Source organism: Crassostrea angulata, chromosome 6, assembly GCF_025612915.1.
Source record: "Crassostrea angulata isolate pt1a10 chromosome 6, ASM2561291v2, whole genome shotgun sequence".
NCBI classification, from domain to species: Eukaryota; Metazoa; Mollusca; class Bivalvia; order Ostreida; family Ostreidae; genus Magallana; species Magallana angulata.
The window spans coordinates 32,311,768-32,338,708 of NC_069116.1; the positions used below are offsets into that span (position 1 = coordinate 32,311,768).

Consider the following 26,941-nt stretch of genomic DNA (forward strand, 5'->3'; position numbering starts at 1 on the left):
GTTTCTGGTGCTTGGTTTTGCTGAGGAGCCTTTCCTATTGCGATGTATAATGTATGTTCTGCATGAAGCAATTTGTCATAAAACATTTAAAGGGAACACAGTGTTTGTTGTTTATTTCAAAAGTTAATCAATTCATTGCTTTCTATATGTAACTAGAAAAAAAAACAGACAGAAACTAAATTCACAATCAAGCAATATGAAAGAAGTGTTTTGCTTTTAAAAACTGAAAAATGTTAACTATTGCCTGTACGTTTTAATTTCTTTATTATATATATATGTATATCACAATTGCTCAATCTAAAACACAACACGCGCCCCCCCCCCCCCCCCCCCAACCAAAAAAATAAGGGCAACAAACATGAAAAGGACAAGGACACATAATTTCTAAATTGATGAACTGATATATGATGGGAAATATCATTTCCTTAATTTTACTTATTGGCAGACTAACTTAAACATCAGATTGTTTTGAATTAATAATTTTAAATATAAAGATCTTTTGATGGAGAAAAAATGCAGTCTTATATTCGCACTGTCCAGAATAAATCACTTTTTAAAAATGAATAACTCGAGGTCATAACGCGTGGTTTGTACTGTATCAAATCTGGTCTGGTTATTGTATAACGTCGTTCGGCTGATCGACACGCCTATGTTTAGATGTAGATCCGCCCACCTTATGTTTTGGTATTTCAGTGCGGACCTACAAATTTTTAAAAATCTCGCCGGATAAATCTCGTCAAGCATACAGGAGAAGCTATTGTATTACATGGTCCTTAGATAATTATAAGATGAGCCTTATTTATTTTTATAACTTAAATTCACATAGAAATACATTTAGCGAAAAAACCCCGGTCAGCTCAGCGCATGCGTAAATGTGGCCATATTAGAAGGGAAAAAAGAAAACCGAAAGAATTTTGAGAGTTGACAAAAACACGGTGAATAAGGGAGTAGGAACAACATCTTGAAAAGTAATAATGATTTATAGTTCTTTGAATATTGTGATTATATATATTATCATGGGAATTGTACATGCTAGATAGAAGCTTGAAACTAAACAAGGAGCCCGTTAAGAATTGGATGATGTCCACTCCTGTGTGTATTTTAGGTGTTTATTTGCTTAGGCAAAGGTGTGGACACTTTGAAGGGTGCTGCTAGTGCTGGTAACTTTGGAAAGAATGAATGGAATTGAAAACAGTCAATATGGAAATGATAATTGTTACTATAAATACACATGTTAACCTCTCCTGAGCCAGAGGGAAGGTTGCCCCAAGGAAGTGTAACCTTAGCCCACTTTGTGTACTGTTGAGCCTGGTGCTGTCACATCGGCTCATGTCATTTCAGTTTTACCCCCATCAGCATGATTTATAATGCAGGTTGGGTGACATTACCTTCTAAATTGTTCTTATCTCACTATTTTGTGTGCCCAGCACTGGGGTTGTCTGGAATTTATGTATCAAGACAAGTATATTTCAGCATGTTCAGTGACAGTATTTTATCTTTTATTGGCCTAAAATGTTTGAATTTTTTAACCATGTTTTGAAAGTCATAGATGCATTCAATTGGTTATAGTATAAATTTCTTGATTACTGTGTGTAATTAGTTGTAGGATTTTTATTCATCACATAAATTCACATTTGGAGTATCACTGTCAGTTATGTGCCAGAAGCATCATTGATTGCTTGTCAAATATCAGCAATCACTATTTGTTCAATGATTGTCAATACTTACTTTTGATATAGAACTTTGAATTGAATATCATAAGACAGCTTTTTCGTGAAGTGTTCTGTGAAAATACAAAAAGTTGGCAGTTTGCATATTTGAATTAGACTCTTTCTATGTTGCATTTTTTGTGTCCACTTGCTAGAAAATGTTGAATGGTTTATCATTTTAATGCTGCATTAATTTTTTTAGTGTACAATGCTACAGAATTATAATGAAAGAAATTTGACAGAAATTCTGCAACAAAGTCATTAAATTATTTACAGACTCTGATTGAATGCTATGATTTTACATAGGTATTGACACATGTGATCCTTAATCAATTAATGATCATCCCTGGGAAATTATTTCTATCTTTAAGTAAAAAGTTAAAAAAAAAACTTGTGTGAAAGATATTTAATTGGCATAATATTTTGACAGTTATGCAATGCCATTGGCCCTGTTGCTGTCATTCATGTTTATATTGATAAATCTTGATGATAATACATTGTATGTTACAGATGAGCATAATGAAAAGTACACATTTTCTTAGGTTTTTTTTTTTGTAAGGTGATACAAGTTGCAATCCAAGTTAAGTTTTTATTCATATCACTTTTATAATTTCTATTCCAGTGTAAAACGCCTGTCAACCTCTTGCTGAAACCACTTAACAATTCATACGGAAGCAAGACAATATGTAGAAGACATGTAGAATAAGTATTCAATAATTATGCCGGCTTTACCACGCCCTGGTCAAACTAAAGACCCAGAGGTTGCTGCACTGTTCTCCCAGGAAGACCCTGAAAATATATTTTATGACTTGAGAGAAATAGGCCATGGCAGCTTTGGAGCAGTATACTATGTAAGTATACACTACATATACCTACAAATTTGTATATTATTGTCTAGCTACTAGCTAACACTTTAAAAAGTGTGCAAGACATATTTAGCAAATATTTTCTTGGGATGTGTGATGTTTTTCATATACATTAGAAATTACACAGTATGTTTGTAGGTAGTATGGGTTGAAATGTTTGAAGTCATATTGGAGAGTAGAATATCTAAACATAGAATCAAATGCTTAGCTCTAAGTGAGTAGAAATAGTATATACATGCAGTTTTTACATGCAGGCCCACTGCATGTAACTGATCACTGGTTTTGGTCAAATGGAATGAAAGCTCAAAATAAGAGATCATGAAGATGAATTTGTTTCTAAATCAAATATATTTAAGGGTCCATTTATTTGGGTAAATTTTTTAATGTGATATGTATTTCTTGAATTTCAGGCCAAGAACAAGATCACGAAGGAAATCGTGGCCATCAAGAAGATGTCCTACAGTGGCAAACAGGCTGCTGAGGTAAGCCAGCTAAAACAACAATCCATTGATTTATTAACAATGGGGTTTATACAAATATAGATTTGATTACTGGGACAGTTCAGGGTTCATAAGCAATAAGTTTTTGAACTTCCATCAGTAAATATAGAAGAATTGTGCTTTTAAAAAAAATGAACAAAAGATGATGCAGGTTGATGCATTTTTTTTTTCCACAAGGCAAATGATGTCAATAGTATACTTGTATTTGATCATTCAACCAATCACTTGGCCTGTTTCGAACAAAAATTAGATTGAACGTGAAGAAATTTAGAGTCGACAGTTGTAGTTTTGTGAAAGTTTTTATTTGCAAATTGGGGAAATTTACACTAGTTCCTTGGTGAGCTTAAGGCAGCATAAAATACCCCCACAGGTATGGTAAAAAAAATCAAAATGTGTGTGGTAAATCAGGCATCTGTTTATTTAATGCCCACATATGTTGTTTGACTCCAGAAAACATGTAATTAACCACCAGTGTAAATTACCACAATTTTTACAGTAATTTTTATTTCTGTATGTGTAATGAATTTATGCAGCAGCTGTCTGTGTTTTATAAACTTTTACATATTGGTAGTTGAAATGTGTGCGGTTAATTAATTGTGAAACAATTTAAATCAACATAATTAAAGATAGAAATTTCAGTTATTTGTTATTGTAAGTATTGACAGTAAGTTTACTTCCTATTGCATATCCTTAGTACTTCAAAATAGGTCACAATACATGTCGCTCATCATGCCCCCCTCTCAGATAAAACATACATGTCATAAGATTAGATAATACCGTGTTTTATGAATATTATCATATCTGATTGTTTTATTCAACAAAAATCACCTATCGGGTATTTGTTCAAGGTGGTTTATATTAACTTGTGTGTGTTAATACCAACAGTGCCTTGTTGATCCTATACTTAGTGCATACATGGAAGGTTCGCCACGTACTTAATAGGAGGCATTTAAATAAATAGTCAACAATAAGGCGATGATGGATTGAGTTTCAGTTAAAAACCTAGAAAGTTAAATGTATGCACAAGTATTTGCTTATCAATCATAAGAAAATGAAGTACAAAAAAACAGACTTGTATATTGATTGATTTTTATGAAATATTCAATAAAGAACTACTGTAACAGTGTTAATAATTATTGATCTCCCAACCCTACCCCACCCAATCCCCACCAAAAATTAAAAAATGTTTTATCAAGAAAGAAAAACACCCATTGAAACTTCTTGTATATGTATTTATAAACTCTATAGTCTATATTTTCATAGAAAATATGAATGTTCTGTGGTTTTTTACCCCAAACATAAAAGACAAAGAAAAATAGGGAAAAATATATTAATGATACATTTAGTTATTCACCAGATGTCAAAATATTGTTTTAACAAGTTTTTCCATAAATCAGAATTTCATATGAAAACTTTGAACTAATTTTTCAAACATCTGCAAGCATCCACAATTTGAATATATCTGCACAGCCCCTCTGAGTCATCCAAGAAAGCGAGTGAGCTTGCCAGCATGTGTTGTAGTCAAATAAAAAATTATGTAATTTTTCAGAGTTCAGAGGTCATGAAGCAAAGCAATGCACCTTGTGTCAGTTGTCAAGATACAAGGATAAATCTAAGATATTTGCCCTGTCTGCGAAGTAAAATTATAATGAATATTATATCATAGGTCATTGGTACAATTATCTCCAAACTGCCTTATGATTACAAAAGAAATCAAAGGTTTGGAAGGGGGGGGGGGGGGTTAGAATAGATTTTTTGTGAAGTAATTTGTTACACCTGTATTTTAATAGGTGTGGTAGAACAGCAACTCGAAACTTACCTCACCTGTAATTAGTAACATGATTGATTTTGATGAATATATAATTAATTGATGCATACAATGTACTATATATATATATATCCTATGTTACTGCCACTAACGTGCTTGTTTCTTTGGTATTGATTCCCCAAACAGAAATGGCAAGATATCATCAAGGAGGTGAAGTTTCTGTGTTCAACCAAACACAATCACACCATCAGCTACAAAGGATGCTACCTGAGGGAGCACACAGCCTGGGTAAGCCCGCACTGTTTGTTTGTTTACTTTGGTGGAAGCCATCGGTTTTATGAGACTACATCCCATTAAGATCAAGACTGATAACAACAGAAATGTAGCTATATATAAATTTATTACTTTATATTTATTATTGACAGTGGTTGGAAATTTGTAATATTTGATACTCTCCAAATGTCAGAAGAAATTTTTTTTGGAGGGGGGGGGGGGGAGTTGAGATTTAAATATATTGATAGACATACTAGCAGTAAATTTGTAATATAAGCTATGATTTTTACTCTCCAGTGTCAGAAGTAGAAAGGGTTGGGGAATGGGAGAGGGGGGAGAGAGTGTGAGAGTTGGAGGAGGGAGGGTGGGAGGTTGAGATTTAAATATATTGAAAGACATACCAGCAGTAGTGATGATGAAAATATATCTTAGGGTGGGAGAAAAATACTACAAAGCATCCATTTCTGTAATGATGAGTAACTCTGTGTTTACACATTGGTGTCTATTGATCAGTCTATGAATTGATAGAATCTGTACTGGTTCAGTGTGGTGAGAAAGTTGTATGGGTTCAATGACTCCTACATCTTGAAAGATAATTACGTAACATTCTGTGGAAAGATGGGGGCTGAATTCAATTTTTCAAGAAGTAGATTCATGGGGAGAGTGGTTAATTGTTTTTTTTTATTTATGGGGACCAGATATTTAGTAATTTATTTGGTGTAATGTTTTACCACTCTGATCTCAATCCATTGCAAAATTGCATCTTATTTAGGCACTGTCGGGACCATGCATTCTACAGATACGATTTGATCAAATTGAAAAAGTGTTGGTGATTTATTTTCTTTAATGAGAACACTTTTTTATGTTCTTAGCTGGTGATGGAGTACTGTTTGGGTTCTGCATCAGATATTGTAGAAGGTATGTGCTTTTTTCATACAGTTTCCCTCTTTTAGAAAAAAAAATTTTAATCTGCAAACTGAATGACTGAGTTAATCAAAGTGAAGTACAGAAGCACCAGTTCAAAAAAAAATATACAATTTAAAGAACTGTAGTCTGGATACTAAATCGTTTTATTAAAGTACTTTTAATTTTTTTTTTTTCAGTCCACAAAAAACCTTTAAAGGAGGTGGAGATTTCTGCCATTTGTCATGATGGTTTGCTAGGATTATCCTACCTACACAGTCAAGGGAAGATCCACCGAGACGTCAAGGCTGGCAATATTTTACTCACAGAAAGTGGCATTGTCAAGCTAGGTAAATACCGTAATCCGGTGAATATAATACGCAGTAGTGTACAATACGCACCCCCAACTTTGGGTCTGAAAGTGGTGAAAAAAAGCTTGTTGGGATGTATAATACGCATAAAAAAAATGACCAAACGGTAATCTTGAGTATGAACAAAGCAGTTTTACTTTGTACAGTTGTATGCACGCTCAACTTCATCGCGGGAATACGCTACCGGGTATAAGAAAAACAATATTTTCTTAGATACGGATTTATTGTAACTAATACATCGCGGTAATATCTTTAATTCATAATCAATGTTTTAAGAAGACCTAGTATTAAATATTCTTCCGTAAATAAAATCAACGACTTTTAACAAGCGTTATATAATTGTTTATTCATTACAATCCATGTGAAGTGAAAAACAGACGATATACAGGTATGGAGATAACGGACCTAATTAAATTCTTAAATGATTCCGATGGTGATCAAAGTGATCAATTATGGGTCTGGAACATAATAAAATATGTGCACAAATAGTTGTGTTGTGTATAGTACACTTATAGCCTAAGGGGGGTGTCTGAGATACCCAAGGTGGCAAGCGTTAGCGGTGGGGGAGCACAACTTTTTCAATGGCTTCAATTAACGGAATAGGTTATAGAATTATTTATATTCATAATTATTTGCAATAAATCAGTTAGCATTAAATGAAAATGGTTAAAAATGAGCCAAATGATGTGTAAGCTGTTTTCAAAGATCGGTTACAAATAGCACGTGGCCATCCAAGTCCGCATTCTATTAATAACATCTGTAATGGCGGCGTACACGGAGATAAAGAATAGGCAGTTCAAATTAATTTTTAAAGGCCATTTTGAAACAGTTTATTTATTAACAGACTTCAAGTATACATTTTCTTTAATTACATGCTATAACAATGATTTCCTAAGGGTTAAATAATAATATATATGTGATAATGAAGGAATGTTACGATGTATAGCGGGGTATCGGTTCTGTCTGTGAACAGCATCGGTAATACGGCAGTATGATACCCCGTGCTTCAGCTAGGGAAAAATATGTCCAAATCCTATAGGGATGTATAATACGCACCCCTTTCTAATGGTAAAAAATGCTGGGAAAAAAGTGTGTATAATATACACCGGATTACGGTACTTGGACTTTCGACTTACTTTCCCTTTTTTTGGGGGGGGGGGGGGTATTTTGTGAATGAGTAGACTGTCTATACTCCTAATTAATGAAGTTTAGATGCATATAGGAATCACCTGTGTAGTCTTGTTTTGTCCATAAATTATGATGGGAGAATCATTGACAGTTCATAGAAAGATTGCTTATGACCTAAGAGTGAGTTATGACATTTAACCAGGGTCATTTTAGCAAGGTCAAATTCACTGAAAGGAAAAGTTCATAATTGATTCATATTTCTTGTCCATTCCAATTGTTTAACAGTGATTGATTTGAAGTTCTTATTTTGAGTAAATTTGCTTATAACCTAAGGGTATCTTTTGATCTTAACTTAAGGTCATTTTTGAAAAAATGCATTTCTGTCTTGGCTGAAGTTTTTGAAATGATTGGAATCTTAGTACTTTACAAAAAACATTAGAAGTTTCTGTTTCCCTCAAATATGGCTGAGTAAATTACCCTATTCAGTATCCTTGATATCTACATCTATGAATACACATGGTCAAGTTTGAATTAGATTTACATGTATGACATGTACTTTTACAGCTGATTTTGGTTCAGCCTCTATGATATGCCCTGCTAACTCCTTTGTGGGTACCCCTTATTGGATGGCCCCTGAAGTCATACTGGCCATGGATGAGGGACAGTATGATGGAAAAGCAGACATCTGGTCCTTAGGCATCACATGTATAGAACTGGGTAAGTACAGGTGCATGCATTTCATCATACATAATTTGTACATGACCAGATTTGTTAAAAACAATAAAAATTTGTAAGAGAAATCTGCGAAATTACAACATGCCAAAAATGTTAAACTTTCCTCCTATCATAACTCATAAAAGTTACAAGGTAGAGTAAGTACCCTTGATTACTTGGTTACCTTAGTTACTGTTGAGTTTGAAGGTCATTCATATAGGTCATGGTCAAATGGATTAACTATGGTTGGAGTTATTTGTGGTTCATCAGTGGTATGGGTAAAAATCATCGTTGTTTTATATTATTTCAGCTGAGCGTAAGCCACCTCTATTCAACATGAATGCGATGAGTGCCCTATACCACATAGCTCAGAATGACCCTCCCACCCTAGCAGGTGGAGAGTGGACTGACGACTTCCGGAGCTTTGTGGATTCCTGCCTTGCCAAATCTTCCTGTGATAGACCCTCTGCAGAAAAACTGTTGCAAGTTAGTGTCTTTGATTCCATTCCATTATATATGATAAATATATTTGTATTTATTTTTTCTTAGTATACTAATCAAACAGTGCAGGGCATGTTGATGCATTTTTTTGTGTTACATGATTATGTTAATAGATCTTAAAGAGTGTGATTTGTCCAAACGTTTTGAATACAAGACAATAGGAAATATTTTATTTGGATGTAATTTCAATTTGTTTTTATCTTTACTCTTTAGCATATATTTTTAACGAGGCCAAGGGCCGGCAATGTGATTCTTGACCTGATCCAAAGAACAAAGGACGCGGTTCGTAAGCTTGACCACCTGCAATATCGGCGGATGCAGAAGCTGCTGATGGTGGAGGACATTGAGGGCGATATAGACAGCAATGGTCCTGACGACAACATCTCCACAGACGAAAACTCACAGGTAGAAAACAATGTACTCTTATGTTGTTATTGGACTTTTCTCAAAATTGTTGTGTTTTGTCTGATAACACCAAATGAAAAACTTGTTGATCTTGTATTCAAATACCAAGGTAAAAAATTTCTATTCCCTCCCATCACAATGAAACCCCCAACTAAATGGAACAAGGGGGTGGCAGGATATTAAGTAGAGAGGGAGGGGGTAGGGTAAATATAAAAGATGGCTAATTTGCATTGTAATGACAGAATAATGAGAACAATAACAACAACTACAAAAATTTTCTCTCCCCCCTATCCTCTAAAACCCAAAATTAGGGAGGGGATTAATATTGGGGGGATGGAATGGGGTTGGGAAAGAGTGAAAGATAGACTTATAGCTGATACTCTGTGTGTTGACAGGATGATGAGAACATTGACAGCAGTAAGTCCAGCAGTATTGCCAGTCATCAGAGCGGGGTCAGCAACAACAGTAAATCCAGCTCGCAGAACAGTCTCCAGATCCCACCCAGCGACGAACCGGGATTCTCTAACTTCCGACATTCAACGGTACGTATCGAATCTGTTAAGACATACAGGGGTTCAAGAGAAAGACACAGAGAGAGAGAGAGAGAAAAGTGCTTAAATTTAATTTACATGAATAAAAATATAACTGAAAATACAATAAGTTTTAAATTTTCACTTTTTGGACTTGCAGTTGTCCCAGGCCAGTGGACGGAGTGAGCCAGACACCAACAACTTTGCCACAATACGTCCAACATCTATCGTCACAAAACAGTTTAAGGAGCACGAACACACCAATGAACTGAAGGAACAATTCACTGGGTACAAGAGGATGAGGAAACAGCACCAGAAGCAGCTACTACAGGTGTGTAATCGGCAGACTAGGGGATTTGGATTAAATTCTGATGGTCAAATTTCCTCTATTGTCCAAATTATATGGATGTAGAAAAATATGCTTTTAGATAAACAATTTTTCTTAACAACTTATCACTTAATATGAGCTATAAATTTGTGGGTTGGTATTCCTTAAAATATTTTTTTTTTTGTGAGAAAGGGACACTGTATAAATCCATGTATATTAACACCCAACCCCCTCAAAAAAGATCAGATAATTTTCAAAATTCCAACAAATGTGTATCATGTTTATTAAACCATGTTGTAAATATGTTGCATGAATGTAATAACAGATTTCTTATTTACACGTAGATGTCTGTATACACATGTATTTCTATTTCATTAGATAGTGGATACAATTTGTAATTAAGTTGATACAACATTTTTAGATGGAGGCCAAATTTGCAACGGAGATGGAGGAACATAAAGTCAGACTGGACAAGGAATATGATGCTGTAAAACAGAACTTTGTCACAGAGCTCGAAAAATTACGCAGGAAACAGGCCGCTGAAATCGATAAGAAAGTAGGTTGTTTCATTTAAATTTGTACTCTCAACCCTTATTGTATTTACATAAGTATTCATAAAGAAGAGTAAAACTCTTGATATTTTTTATGCTGAAAGTGGTAGGATTATTTATGGGTAGTCTGGAAAATATCTTTTTTTAAAGGCAAAAATGATATGCTATTGTGCATGTTCATGTACACTTAGATAAATACTCAAATGAAAAATATATTATTGAATATTTTTGATAAATCACTACTTACTCAGATTTCAACATTTTGAATGTAAATAGGTCTGCTCTGACAGTTAAGACAGAGGATTGAAATATTTTCAAGAGCATGTAAGTGATTTTTTTCTCTTTCAGAATAAGACGCATCAGGCCATGGAGGCCAAGTTAAGCAAGCAGATAAAACAGCAACAGGAGACAGAGAGGAAGAGCTTCCTTAATTTACAGAAGAGGGAATATAAACTCACAAAAGAACAAATGAAGAGGGTAAGATTTCCAAATGTGCTAGCCCAATATGACTTTAAGTTACAAAATGTGATAAGAATTCTTTAAAATCGTACATGTACATTATTTGGAGGAGAGATTTGGCAATAGGAAACTTTTAATAAATTTGTGTGTCATATTTTTGTGTGTTATTGAATAAAGTGTTGAAAAAAAAATGAAACAAAAAAACAAAACAAGAACAAAACAAAAAAATAACAAACGAACAAACAAAATTGCAGTACACGCATATCTTAAAAAACACAAGCTTGTTAATTGATTTTACTGAATTGTTTTATACATGTACATCTATTCATTCCTTGGCTGCCTAGGAGTTGTGTTATTTAATTTGTATACATGTTGTGTCGTAGGAGATAGATAATAATACACCAAAGAAGGAACGAGACGACACGCTTAGAGCGCATAAAGACAGACTTCAGCAGCGCCAGAAAGAGGCTGAGGAGAGACAAGCCAAGACGCACAAGGATGCCATGGAATTTGAACTGCGCAAATTCAAGCGACGGAAACTAATGTCAATGCATAAGTTAATGCAGGATCAACTCAGGGATGTAAGTGGTTTAAATCTTTTTTGCTTGTTCATGGCAACTTATAGATATTTAAGTTAAAACATAAGGAAAAAAAATTTCTTAAAAATTGATTTATTGTGAGTATAATAAAGGTAAATTGTCCAAATTTTTGTTATTAGATGGGTATTTTCATTAATGTTTAATATTACTTCATTTCTTTTGCAGGAATTAAATAAACAACAGACTCAGTTAGAATATGAACATACTATGTTAATAGGACACCATGAATCAACTCAGGATTTAGAATATAAGCAAATAACTGCTGTACAAAAAATGAAGGATGAACACTTGAAGAAACAGCATCAAACTGAGAAAGAAAATCAGAAAGAGTATAATGCAAAGGAGGAGCAACAGTTACGGAAGAAACACGCCTTAGAACATAAACAACAGCCTAGGAGTCTCAAGGTGGGCATTCAGAGTCATAACATGAAGTATTTTATACAGGGTTATTTTCATCCTATGTTATCTTTAACCCTTTTACACTTTCTACACTTGGTTTGGCCCTGTTCTGAATTTGCCCAGACACAGTGCATTAAAAGAGAGATACATGTAATATGAAAAATTTGAATTCCTGCTTCTTCATTTTAATTCAATGCACTGGACCCTGAATTACTTACATGCACTACAATGTACATTTGTCTTTAAAACTATTCCTAATTTTTTTAAAAGAAATCTGTTTTATAAATGTTAATCTTTTGTGCAGTCAACTTAAATTATGATGTATATTTTTCAGCAAAAAGAACTTCAAATAAGAAAACAGTTCCATGAAGCAGTGGAAACACAAAGGAAGCAATATAAGGCTCTCAAAGACCATGTGTTGGCCAATACGCCCAAAAATGAGCAGAAAGCAGTTGCCAAAAAACTCAAAGAGGAACAGGTTCGGAAACTCAATCTTCTGGGAGAGCAGTACGAGGCCAGTATATCAGAAATGCTGCAACAACAGAATGTAAGTATTTATTGGCAGAAAGATGGCAAACAACATTGAGGTTTTTACTCTTGTTACTCTTAAATTCTGTAAAGCCCAGAGTACTTGTCCTTGCCAATGCATAGTAAAAATATCAATTAAGTCCCTTTTTGAAACTGGATTGCATAATGTTCATTTTAAAAAAGGAATAAATATGTTTGATTATGAATGTTCAGTAAGAGACTTCTTCACTGCTTGTACAATTACTTTCTATGTATTAAATAAAAGACCTTATTACATAAAAAGGATGCTTACACATCATGCGAGTTGTATCTGCAGTTATTGATAGAAATTGGATAGGATTGATTTTCATTTTTTTATAACTCTGCGAATCACAGATGAGATTGGACGACTCCCAAATCAAAGAGGAGCACGAACTGAAACAACGACTGCAACAGGAACTGGAGCTGTTGATGGCATATCAGAGCAAACTCAAGATGCAGATGGAGGCACAGCACCAGAGGGAACGCAAGGAGCTGGAGGAGAGGGTGTCATTACGGAGGGCTCTCCTCGAGCAAAAGGTCAGGGTCACGCTGATTAACGGGTGTTCCTGGTCCAGACATGAATTTTCAATGAAGTACTGTTAAAAAAAACTTTTATTAGCGGCAACCTTATTTTATGAATTGACGAAGATATAAGCTGTTTTGTGGGGAATAATTTTTGCGATCAACCCTTATCTACACCCATGGTATTATCAGTATTTAAGTGTATTAAAGCGAACATAAATTTTTTTGTACTGACTATGTTTGAAATATACCTAGTTTTCTTATGACCACAGTTTGATGTTTGATTTTTTGAAATTTCAAAGTTTTCTTTCAGTACATATTGGCTGTATTTCAAAATTTCGTTCTTTTTTCTTCTAGATGGAAGATGAGAGAAACAGATTTAGTGCTGAGCGAACAAAAATGATCCGTGCTTTACAAGAGAGACAAGAACAAGAGATAGAAATGTTTGATAAAGAGACAGAACAGTTGGGACTGAATTCGAGTAAAGTGGCCGAGGCCTCGTGTGACGGTTCATTCGACGACGAGGTCAGCCTTCGGGGCAGCATGATCAGCCTGACCCAGAGCAGTAGTAGCAGTTCTTTTTCAACCCAGGCCTATAATACGTAATAAACAGATAACGTATGTGTAGAACTCACTGTATCTGTAAAAACAAAAAAAATACTGTCTACAATACCAATGTTACATCACCGCGGCAATCAAAGCATCATTATTTTTTCTTTTTAATTGAAAGAAGAGATTGGACGAGATTTAATTTTTTTTTTTTTTTTGGAAAAAAAGTCACATATTTGTTCACCCTTCCATTGACTGTATACTTATTAAACAAACAAAATATATCTACATGTGATTCCCATACCATGTGATTTTACTGAGATTTTAAAAGAAACGGGGGAAAAACCAAATTTTTCCAGCCCATGGCTTGGAAACGAAGAGTTTTGCTTTACCTCATGTGAAATGGCTGTTTGTGTGAGCCGTGAAATGCCATAACATCAAACTTGTTCGGGGACAAAAAAAAATAATTAATTCGAAAATTGGTGCATAGCATACGGTCGTCACACAGTATCTGTGGGGCGCGTGTGCAAAGACCGGTGATAGGAGAGCAGTGCTTATGCAGGTTGTTGTGTTGCCCAGGGCCCCTCTTGGGCCCAGGGTATGGACTTCCAGACTTGTAGAAAAAGGCCAGCTTACAGTCAGAAGTAAACAGGGCTTGTGCTACGAGCTGACTGGACAATTCAACAAAAAAAGGCAATATTGTTTTATTTGTTTCAGATTATCACAGGATGTTATTACAATAACAATAATTACAATGTGAAATACTAAACTACAAATTATTATGATAATAAATATATAGTATAAAAAATGTGTGTGTGTGTGTGTTGCAATTTATTGATTTTCATTCCTCCTGCAAACTTGTATGTGTCTCTATCTTCAACTTTTATCCCTAATTGATGATTTTTTTTAACTGAAAAAACAAATGCTCATTCTTGGCGCAATAGTTAAGCTTGGACCATTTGGTCACGATCATTTCATCATCATCATTTGTATGACATTTATCATTAAAGATAGTTTGGCGATGTGATTTTCTTAGGTTTATCAATACTAGTCAATTATTTCTGCAATGTTATTATCAGTAGGCCATTTTGTTGGCTATGTTTATGGATACCGTGTTCTCACAGGAGGGGGAAAAAGAAGAGTATATTTTTATTAAACTTCATACAAAGATTTTGAATTGCGAAAGAAATCATTGTATCTACAATAAATTACGTCATTGGACACTCCCAAAAAATAATTTCGTTCCATTTATTGTTACAAATTGTTTAGGACAAATTCTGATGTTGAAATTGACATTGAGTTGGTGGCTTAAATCGATGTAAGTCGGAAATTGGGAATATTTTCGATAAATGACGTTAATTGCATAACATAAACAAAGCAAAGGTCACTTTTTAGTAGTTATACATCGCAAGCACATAATTCAAACAATATTTCATTATGCATCACATTAACGGATGGGTTAGCAGGCATTGTCTATATAAATCCTCTCATTAAGGTTTTTAAGACGAAAAAACAAAAATTATTGAATCACTTTTAAAGAAACTAAAATCAAACATGCATGTATGTGTTGAACGACCAGTATCAATTAATGATAAATCTTTGAGATCAAGAGTCTTGAAAATAATCACATTTCCTTAACAAACAGTTCGGTGATCAATGCAAAGTTTGTCACACCAAGATGAACGTATTTCGTGTGATGACCAAAATGATGACCAAAAATCTAAAATTTTAACTTTGCTTTAAAATTTGCAATTGGTAATGTGGTCATAAACATTTAAATTCCATACTAACCGATGATTTAATATCAGATATGATCACTGAACTGCAGAAGAGAACAAAACAATTTTCGCACTGATCTGTCATAGATAGTTTTGTTACTAGTGTCCTTTACAAAAATATAGATTATCGGAAATCAAACTTTGTCATGTAGTTGTCATGCATGTACATTTGATTTCCGATAATCTTAATTGTTGTAAAAGGACGCTAGACATAATGTTTATCTATAATAGTCTATCTATAATAGTGTCTCGAATCAACCTGAATGCCATTGTACAGACCTTGTCTGTAGACAAACTCTGCCAGTTTTTCTGCTGCAAGAGGACCTTAGAACCATTTTAACAAGACCTTGGACTTTCGGTTAGACATAGCTATCTATTTCTTGCGTCAAAACAAGTTAAAAATGATGCGGTTTCATGTGAAATATGCACCGATTGCATAGTCTTAGTTCAAAAGCCAGACAAATCTTGTTGATTTCAAAGAGCCATGGCTGACTGGCCAGCAATGAAATAGACAGGCCGCATCACATTGCTGTTTGACACAACTACCAAAAGTCCAAGCTCTTGTTAAAATGGTTCTAAATGCGATAGAGATTGCTGTCGAAAACGTTGTTACCCCACTTGGTTTTGATTGCTGGATTTGAGTACAATTTCAAATATTTTCTTGGAAATGGACTTCTTTTCAAAGAGTAACAGACAACTGTGCAAATTAAAATTGACTCCTACAATTTGAAATACATGTAGATGACCAAGATGTACGCTGAACTTTTTGAATGATGCGGTTAAAGTAAAGTTCAAACTGCTGATAAATGATTGCCACAATGAAGCTGTAGATATGTTCCTTATATAGTTATTTTTGGTTTTAGTCTGCAGTCTGCCTGAAACGGCGTCACTGTTTGCAAGAAATTAGATCAGCAATGACGTCATCTTTTGTAGGGATACAAATGAATTGATAAAATGTTATTTTATATCAAATCTAGATTTTAAAAGGGATCGTTCCCTTTCTTTGAAATACTCTTGGCAACAATTGAAAAAAAGAAAAAGGACCATATCAACATATCTTGTTTCATCAATATGATGGTGTGATTTAATTATTTCATATACTGTAACCATTAGTATAGAAATCAGTATTCTGTATAAAAACGCTGTTTCTCATGCATGCTTTTCATCTTTGTTGTCAGTTGGAGTTTTTTAGGGGTGCTTTTTACGAGTTGATGTATATCAACTCAGTATAGTCACTGCAAAGGGGTTTCCCATGAATGGGTTAAATCACATTTTCGTATTGATGGTCAAACTAATACATTAATTATCAAAATGCAATGATATGAATCATGAAAGAATGACTTCTTTTATCGGAGGTAAAATTTCTTTTCAACGTATTTTAATCAACAGAAAATCATGATTTTGTTTTTGTTAATTGATATCAATCCGCACAAGAATATAGGTTCAAGGAAAATCTTCTGACACATTTCATATACTAAGGATACATTATTGTTGCCATCAATAAACTGTATAAAACATATCATGTATGTTTCTTCATAACTAAAAACATTTTAATTGACTGATAAAAATGTCGCTATAATTAAATTTGACGTATGTGCATGTACATGAAACTACAGTGATACCCGCGCTGTAATCGCTTTTATGCAGATGAGCTCAGCTCAGTGGTGGACGTTTAACGTTTTCCTACACAAGAGTTGAAATTCAAAAACATGAATGCGTTTCATTACTTACACTTTATCAAACGTGAAATGATTTTAGTGTGACAAAACAAAGAGTTGAAGCACAAGAGTTGTACTTGTTAAAATACTAGTATTTATTTCAAGATTTCTGTTTGGGGGTTTTTTCACATTTTTTCTCCAAGCGGAGCTCGGACACAGTTTTGGACTGATTTACCTAATGTTCTATGACATGCAGTACAAATAATCAATACCAAAAAATTTCCCAGACATTTTACTACAGATGTCGTCACTTTATTTGCCTCTAAACTTCTTTTAAACACCTTCCCACATGTAAAATGTCGACTCTCGATCTGCACTTGAACAAACTATACTTCACCTTTAAGGGTCTTTTCGCATGTTTAATCGATTGTCTAAGGCAAGTAAAGTGAGGGTATCAGTAGTTAATTGTTTAACAAATTTTATGATATTAAATGATTTTACAGAAAATGAAATAGGAAATAATGTAAATTAGTCCAAAAGTAGCACAATTTTTGTAAGTGTTTTGTAATGCAAGGAACTGTGGCTTTACGGCCAGTCAACCCGAGTTTTTCACTAGAGGCTAAAACATTTGCAAAGGATCAAGTGCAAGGTACAATATGTAACACTTTTTTATTATTCAGATGGCAAATACTAAAGTACAGCAACGTAATTTCGAGTTTGAACATGCGAACACGCACAGTTAACCCAGTTGTCCCGCATCAGTGGTAGCGTCAGGGCACGAGCCTTGGCTTAGACGGGTGATGTGAGTTTTGTTGCTGAAAAAAAGTTATAAACTATTCATCTTTATTTCTTAAAAAAGCATCCTCCCTTCTCTCTCCTTTTCACGATCACTATTCTTAACATCTCTCTCTCTCTCTCTCTCTCTCTCTCTCTCTCTCTCTCTCTCTCTCTCTCTCTCTCTCTCTCTCTCATATGAACTTACAGGCAGTTTTCAACATTTAGTTCACACTCGTTAGAGTAAGTCCTTCCATTGGATCCGCATATTGGCAAGTAAATGAATGGACAGATGAGGCTACAATGGGTTTCCAAGGGCGCACACTCTGTTAAAAATGTTAAATTTTTTTTATGTCATATAATTATCCGATAAAACGGGGGACCCATTGGCTATATTTATCAATTAGTATTTTCGATTCAATTTTTTAACGCGTTTTCTGTGTTTACAGTGAAGTCAATTTGCTATCGACAACTTTTGAAAAACGAAAGCAACCGAGAAAATCGTCTGATTGGTGATGACGTTTGATCAGCCAACAAAAAACCCCGTTCTATATAATTTAAACCTTCGCCCTTTCTACCACCATAAATAGTTTTAAAAGATCATGGAAACGTTAACATAGTTTATATTTACATCTGTAACAGAGAAATTTCATATAATAATGTATATACATCGATGTGAAATTCGACTCTCTCTCCCCCCCCCCCCCTCTCTCTCTCTCTCTCTCTCTCTCTCTCTCTCTCTCTCTCTCTCTCTCTCTCTCTCTCTCTCTCTCTCTCTCTCTCTCTCTAATCACCATAGTTTTTCATCTTTTAGATAGTTTGTCAAATTCTTTTCATGCCCCCCCCCCCCAAAAAAAAAACGAGAATACATACGGAAATACAAGAAAGACTAAAAGATCGTAAGCGACAAACGGTTCAGCATCTTTATTGTTTGTGTTGTTATAAAACTTTTATCAGATCAAAAAGCTGAGTGGTCTTACTACTGAGAAATTCAATTCATTCGTAGATTACGTGGGCAATATAATAAGGGCAAGATCACTTATCTCGATAACCACGTGACGACATGGCGCCCCATTTATTACGGTTACGTTGCAAATAGGGCAAATTAAGAGAAATTAACCACGTGAGAGTGCGAGTGATCATCGTATTACTTGTTCCATGAAAGTTGGTGTTCGATTTTTATTCAACTGAGGGTATGAAAATATCGTATATCTGTTAACATTTGTGAGTCGCGACTATTGAAACCACGTAAAAAGTTATGTAAGAAAGCTGTTCTTATTATTATTGATTATGTTTGCGATACATTTAAGGTTTGTGGATAAAATCATTATTTGTAAACCCCCCCCCCCCCTCCCTTTTTTTTTGCGTGGTATATTGATCGGACATATAGCTTTGTAACGTGCAAATGCGGCGACCGAGCAAGCTGTTGGATTCACAGGTGTATCATATCTTGCACTACTTTAAAGCGTTGCATCTTTAGAAATATTAGATCCATTAATCTTTCAACTCAGATTATTGTTGACTAAGTTATATAACAATTTCTTTTTTACTGGACAACTAATTTTATGAGGTCATCGGGTGTCTCTGTCAAATATTAAACCATTTTTAAAAATTCCCGCGTATCCCCTGCGCTATTCTCCCACTTTCCACTGTACACTACTGTACTCCGAAATGTTTGTGTCCGACGTGTAAAAAGCCTTGTACAGGTTTTTCATGCTCGCGAAGACATGCTCAAGAGGACTTAAAGTTGCCTATAAAAATGCCTTAATATACAGGTCTTATATAATTGGTAACAGATCTAACCCCAAACAAATTGTCCTCCTAAAACAAAATATTACTTTCAACCAGTATATAAATAGTGCCTGTTTGGGAGGGTAACAGTTGAAATTGACACCCCGAGAAAACCATTGTCAACCGACGCGAAGCGGAGGTTGACAATGGTTTTCGAGGGGTGTCAATTTCAACTGTTATCCTCCCAAACAGGCACTATTTATTTTGTTATACTGAATGTCTTTTTTAAAATTTTTAAGAAAATTTTACTGCTTTTATATAGGAATAACGTGAATTCTACAGCGAACCGTACGCGCATAATTTTCGCGCATGTAATATTTTTTAATGTTACCCGTTGCCAAGTGCGTTGCTAACGCTGAGGGTAATAGTAAATATTATTAACTGCGTCTTAACCAATCAGATTTCAGTATTTAACATGAAAGTATAACAAAAGATATTACTACAGTAATACAAATCTCGGCGATTCTGGGATTAACATTTGTGATGGTGTATGATATATTTTTTTCAATGAATCTTCTGTCCCCGAGCCATGGCGAGGGGGGGCTGTTAACACGCTATGAGTTAGATTAAAACCATTGCGCTCCATCACATTATATGTAATATTCTTTTTATAACATGAGTGATATCTAGTGTATGATGGTGCAAACATGTGAGAAATATCATTAATGTATTGTTTAAGAAAACGTATGTTTAACGTTTTGAGCAAGATTAAAATTAAAGTCAAATTGATCACAGCTAGAATTAGACATTTCAAATAATTTTGAATAATTAAAACCCATCTACTCACGCGCTGCTGTAACCAAAAATACAAGACACAAAATAAACTTCATGGCTTCCTCGACTCGATGGACTGAAATGATCTATTACATAGATAATCACGATTTACGTTATCTTTTATCATATGTGTAATACTAGATAAATTATACATTTGTATGCCCAAAAATAGGACAGTCTGCGATTGCATGGCATTCTCTCTCTCTCTCTCTCTTTCTCTCTCTCTCCTGGTAATAATGCAATCACAGCTATAAAACATTAAAACTGTAAAACCTTTGTTGCCTTCTTCTAAAATTGGATTTAATTTTGCTAACAGTCAAAGAAAGGTTGATTTTTTTAGCATTCATCCTTAATTGTTCATTTATGACCAGTAATTCATTCGAATGTTCAATTTCTTTACACCGAAGCTCCCAAATTAACTGATTCAGAGTCGAAATCCCAACATCTCGCGATATCCCGCCGGTGGACGATTCGTTGAGTGAAAATGTCAATTGTTTGAATGCGAAAGTGAAACGGACTCACGGGAAATTTAATATACTACTAAATTTTTTTCGTGTACTCATAAGATCTGTATTGTCTTTCTAGTTTAATAACTTTCTGTATCTCAGTCCCACTTTTCTGTTAAGCTTCTTGACTAAATTAAAGGAAATGAACTGAATTTAAGACAGTTTTACGTGCCTATTGTCATGCAACGTCTTGACAGAAGCGTGCATTTTGCAATTGGTTTTTGGTTCCATGCTGTGAAAGTCTACATACTCCCTTCTGAGACCGTCTACATTCCAAAAAGTAACTCGATGAAAGTCCAAATTACTTCCGCTTCTCCAAACCGGAAGTGAACCTTTGCTCTTCAAAACTTCATCCGGTCCACGAGGCGACCGTGATTTATACCTATATTGCGACTGGATGTTGACAGTTTTTTTTTATCTCTTTAATTCAACGTTTATTTGAATCATAATAATCCGTAATAAATGGAATGTTTCCATGTGCACTTGGGAGGGTCTTTTTATCGCGATTTTTCATTGTGTCATGGGAAAAGTGGTTATTGATTACCCTTTCAATATCTAAAATTATTAAAGTTGAAGTACACTTCTAATTATTTGGAATTAGTGCACCGATAGACTTCTTAGTGATTTGCAAATCTCTTTAATCCTAGTCATATATTTTCATTTAAAATAAACTATTTTATTATAGTCGGAATTTTAAGTATTTATCACTTTTTCTTGTTTGTCCTAAAATCGTTTTGCTTCTGCTATCAATAATGGCTACAATAAGTTACATTTAAAGTTTTAATTCTATCAATTTCAAATCATATTTAACAAGCAAACTAAGTAAAAAGTTATATACTAACTAACTAAGCATTTAAATACATGGTCTTCTCGTAATATTTTTGCGACCATTTTCAATATTAAAAAAATTAATCCATTTTTCCCCGGATTTCTTTATTTCGATTAAATTTCGAATCGACATCTTCGGGCACAGCATGCCAAGGAAAACCCCGACAACTATTTATATCTAGCTTTACCTTTTGTTTTTGCAGGGTTTTTTTTTTTTTGGGGGGGGGGTAGGGTGGGTGGGTAGATAAGACACAAAGGTTATCGTGAATGGTTAGAACCAAGTGCCATATTTTGATACTTTATTGTTGTTGTGTAAATATACGTATATTGTAGCTGTGTGGAAACGTTTTTTTTCTTGGCCTTTGTTGGCTACACTACTTCCTGAGTAAAGTTTTGAAATCCAATGCTTGCTGAACATTTATTACTATAAAGAAGATTGTTTACAACACCGATATATTCTTTAAACTGTTTGGTGCTTGAATATTTCAATGGACTCTTAGTAAATAAATCCTCAATTCAAAATTGACAGTGAAATATACGCTTTTTTTTTGGTTTCTGATTTATTATAACCAAACAGCATAAAATATGCCAACAAATGCATTTTTCAGCACCATTAACAAACCCTGGCAGGATATACAGAATAAAAGTCACTATCAGTATCTAATTACACTGTCTGTTTTTCTTGCAGAAAAAAAGACATCGTAACCTTTTAAAATCGATTTAATGAACAGTCCGATGTTTCTTCGGTGTTATACGGAATGTTGTTGTTGTTGTTGAAATGTCTGTTGTCTATTGCTTATAAAGATGGCAAATGAAAAAAAAAACAATTAAATAACAATGAGGCGAGTTGGTGTACGGGATTTTCAAAGAAAAGTTCGGATGATCCTGTTCGATTGGTTACTTTAGCCATTTACTTCTGTACCAGCCATGGGCCTGCTGGGCAGACCTTCCATAAGCACAAAGCAACGCCTCCTAGTAACGGAAATTTAAAAAAAGAGTTATATAAGGGGAAATAAGCGTGTATGAATAAATAAAGATATCCGATCATATGATCATGAATATATAAAGTTTGATTTGAGAAAAAATGTTATGAATGTTATGCTGATATTTTGATTATTTATATTAAACACAGTGTCTAGATTAAGTTAAAAAAAGATCAGCGTGGATTAAGGTTCTTAATATTGCGGATTTTGAATTAAGGATAATGACACGGATATCTAAAGGATTTGTGGTTTTGCACTTATATAATGATATGCAAGATATCGGACATAAACTCACCCCTTGTTTGTCTGTCCGATGAGAATCTTTTCTGGGCCAACAATCTCTTCAAATTCCCGCTGTCCCGAAAAGCATTCTTCATCAAATGAGTTTGGTACTTATTGTTTATCATCATTCTCTGGAAGAAAAAATAATATAATTGTTATTCTAAATATCTAAAAATATTTAGAATTTAAAATTTAAAAAAATATATCATTGATATTTTTAATATCTAAAAATATTTGAAATTTAAAATTAAAAAAATATATATAACTGATATTCATGATTTCACTGTTGAATGAATGATATTTCTATTCATAAATCATTCTATTTCCTCATCATTTGAATTCTGTTAAGATTACTGAAATCATTCAAAGATAATCTTGAACAATGGAGTTCGAGTGACTGCGGTGATTTACGACGTAGATGTCTTTGATAAGGTTAATCAGAGTAAAATTTGTAGAATGAGTTATAATATAGAAAATGATAATTATGGTTCAAGATAGAATTAGGGAGAAATTCCTTGGCGGGGTATTGAAAGAGGCTGCGGTGGATAATTCCCCTGGAGATTTGACTCTCGTTTGCCGTTACATGACATTAGGAGATCGGCTTCAATGTCTAACGAATATTCATGGCTACCTCCGTTTGTACAAAAGTCTGAATTAATTACTATGCCTTTAATCACTGGTGAAATGGATATGTTTCAATTTTCTCAAGATTCCACGGAAACATCACAGTCAATTTTAATGCATACGATAAACTGCGGCACGGCGTTGCTCGAATTGCTTTCTCGAACTTTGTCATTTCGTATAAAAAATACACTCACTATCATTATAATTTATATTTGTTCAGAGAGAGGAAATTGAAAAAAATATTCAGAATCATTTTAACAATGGGACTTTTGACTGTACATTTTTTAATATTTCAAATCCGCCTATTTCTAATTATTCTTGTTCATATTAATGCTAGGAAGTTGTGCCAAACATTCTAATCTGGTTGCTATTTTTTGTATTCTACAAGAGATAATCCTCATGCATGTTCTATTTTTATAATTAATACGTTCTCGTGGGGATTAATTTGAACTATGACGAACACGTTTCCATTTCTTCACGAACAACGAACCTTTCTTATACAGATGTATAAATTATAAACATTTTAATTAAAATAGGAAGATTTTTATTATTTCTAAGATAACTGTATCTTATTCTTATTCTACAGTAACGACCAACGTGTTTACACGCTATGATCGTAGCCTACACGTATTCAACTAAACCTCAGATTATTGAAATTTCATATAGACAAAGTAAGCAATTATAAAGTTCTGAAATCTTCTAGTAATTAAATATCTCTCTCTCTCTCTCTCTCTCTCTCTCTCTTTCTCTCTCTCTCGTTGCAGCAAGACGGAAACTTAATTCTATAGCCTACTGTAAACTCTACTGAAAAATCGCTTTGTTCGTGATCACTATGATAACTACAGCGTATAAATGCGGATTTAGCTTATTATTAATTCAAGACTTTTTCGCATGCTCTTCCACTGCGGGGCGTTCGCAAATTAACTTTACATTCCAAGTCATAATTAATCTTACCATAAATCCGAACGATTATGGAGGGAAGCATGCGATAGGGTGGCAAAGAACTCTAAAGGATTGACAAGATTATCAAAAGTAATAAAAAATACTAGACGACAACGATGACATATATTAGGAAGATGACCTTTTCAGATCATCTAATATTCAAGGGGGGAAATGAGAAGGTTAGATACTTCCACGAAATTTGGGTCATAATAATGAACTAAAATGAAAATGTGAACATTTATAATTGACACTGTACACCTGGCATATTTGAAATGGAGGCCATGTTTACGATTCAGAAGTCAAAACAGTGGCAGGATGCAAACACTAATTGGGAAACTTTTACATCGTGGCTACCGTGCACAGCGCATGCGTAGCTACTGTTTTAGTTTGTGATCGCGAGAAATCAAAGTAATCACACTGCAGAGACATCATCTAGGGGTCGTTGCAACGACAACAATTGAAAATTATGCGAGACCTTTTGTGGTAATGGGCGAATTAATGAATTAACTTGTAAAAAAAATTAGCTCACATCCTCCCTCCAATAAAGATTAATTTGCAGAGATATATCAGAAACACTCATCATTTGTCACGGTTCTTTTCGTGCTGTACTAAAAAAACTCTGATGCCCATCAATCTATGACCTTTTTTCGAGCCGCTTAAGTGCCCACTAGCCCCCCCGATGAAGGGTATTATTGGAACGAGGGGGGTGAAAAACTGATGATGGATGCCGTATTGCAATACGTCAATAGAACATTCTACTAAAAAGATTACCGCTGGAGGAATTTAAGAAATGTCAGATGGAGACTGTGGACTCTACGGTACAATTATGACGGAAAATTAATTTCACCAAAATGATCTTCATTGCAATGCAGTTTTGTGGTGTGACGCAATTTGTCACTTTACCCACTAGCTCTTTACAAGATTTTTGCCACCGTTTTCTTCCGCAGTTTACTTTTCATGTACTTTATTACCGCCACAGTCATCATTGTTAACTCTAATATTTCAGAGCATTTCAGATGCACAAAGCAATTTCCCATCAAATTATGTCGCCATTATTAAGAAACGAAGTTTTATTACACGACTGTTTGTTTTGTAACGTTACTTTCTGCGAATTTAATATAATGAATTATAAATCAAAGACACGAGAAATCAAATAACTTGAACAACTTAATTATTGGCGATACCGATGCGTAATTGAAAGCAGCACGTAAATAACCCCACGACAAACACATGGATTGTCAAAACAACAATGGCAAATGTAGCAAATGTTTAGACTAAGTCTGAAAGTCGAGGAAGATTGCAAAGCAAACAAAAAATTTTCCCCAGGCATTTCATTCATATCACTGGTCCTCATTTGTCAAAGAATTTCAATATGCGTATTTTTTTTGATATGGCAGTAAGGACCCCCCCCCCCCTTTTTTTAAAGTTCTGAATAAATACGAATAATTAAAGATGTGTATCAATATTATACAAAAACGTCTATAATGTGAATACCGCAAATATGATATTATATCTGTGACATACCATGGCATGAAAAAATATTTACTTAGTAACACCGTCCGATTGGCAAAACCTCAGTGTTAACGCATAAAATTCACTTAGATATTCAAGATATCAAGTTTAAGTAAAGAAAAGAGAGAGAGAGAGAGAGAGAGAGAGAGAGAGAGAGAGAGAGAGAGAGAGAGAGAGAGAGAGAGAGAAAGAGAGAGAGAGAGAGAGAGAGAGAGAGAGAGAGAGAGAGAGAGAGATTTTGTTACCTGTTCTTCTGTTGGTTCGCTGATTTCATCTTCATCTGCAAAGAATTGTTGTGGTTCTGAAGAACAGACGTAATTTCCCAGTAAGGCAAGAGATAAAACAACCAAACACAGAAGACTTAAGGAATTCATCTCTTTTCTGTTGACTGTTCTTTTCTTCTTCTTCAAAAATATTATCTACAGTTTGTGCTTTAGGTCTGTGTTGAGTTCTAGGAAGTTTCTCTCTCGGTGCGTGTCTTATATAGCCGAATTTGACTGCAAAATGATAAAGAACATACAAATTATCGCGTACTTAGTTCAAACCCACGTTTTCTCGGATATGACGAAAATTTCTTCTCATTACCAGTTCATCAGTGAAATTAATATTCCCGGATTACATTGTTAAAATCGGTTGACAATTGGCGCTTGTGACATGTTCCGGCCCGAGAGACGGTATTGGGAATTCTCGCTGGGAGGAGCCAGCCTTATTAATGGCCAATTGGTTCGTTGGAATGAATTTTCAAATATAGTACGTCCGTTCAGTCCCCTGGTATGGCATATAGCATTCGAGGCTGTCCGAAATGAATTAAATGTAACACATCAGTTTCAAGCAGTTGATTTTTTTTTTGCTTGGCGGTAATGCT

General features: G+C 34.4%; 2 protein-coding genes and 1 long non-coding RNA gene across 3 annotated transcripts; 1 reads left to right on the forward strand and 2 right to left on the reverse strand.

Annotated features, from left to right (window-relative positions):
• Positions 1-837: 837 nt before the first annotated feature.
• On the forward strand, positions 838-14,434 carry LOC128188880 (serine/threonine-protein kinase TAO1-like). Its single transcript, XM_052860188.1, has 18 exons — positions 838-968; positions 2,332-2,560; positions 2,986-3,057; positions 5,030-5,131; positions 5,989-6,034; positions 6,220-6,369; positions 8,083-8,235; positions 8,543-8,718; positions 8,947-9,138; positions 9,534-9,680; positions 9,829-9,999; positions 10,418-10,552; positions 10,896-11,024; positions 11,390-11,587; positions 11,771-12,010; positions 12,339-12,551; positions 12,908-13,090; positions 13,433-14,434. Exons 2-18 carry the CDS (start codon positions 2,429-2,431, stop codon positions 13,679-13,681), a joined length of 2,688 nt encoding a protein of 895 aa, XP_052716148.1. The 5' UTR covers positions 838-968; positions 2,332-2,428; the 3' UTR covers positions 13,682-14,434.
• A 3,276-nt stretch (positions 14,435-17,710) lies between these two features.
• Positions 17,711-20,523, reverse strand: LOC128190485 (uncharacterized). Its single transcript, XR_008244358.1, has 3 exons — positions 20,413-20,523; positions 18,043-18,160; positions 17,711-17,875 (listed from the first exon to the last, which is right to left on the reverse strand). It is a non-coding gene; the product is annotated as an uncharacterized LOC128190485 (long non-coding RNA).
• Positions 20,524-22,137: 1,614 nt separating this feature from the next.
• LOC128190879 (uncharacterized) lies at positions 22,138-26,704 on the reverse strand. The gene is made up of 3 exons (XM_052863091.1): positions 26,322-26,704; positions 23,012-23,129; positions 22,138-22,705 (listed from the first exon to the last, which is right to left on the reverse strand). The coding sequence occupies exons 1-3, from the start codon at positions 26,448-26,450 to the stop codon at positions 22,644-22,646; spliced, it is 309 nt and encodes a 102-aa protein (XP_052719051.1). The 5' UTR covers positions 26,451-26,704; the 3' UTR covers positions 22,138-22,643.
• Positions 26,705-26,941: the final 237 nt, after the last annotated feature.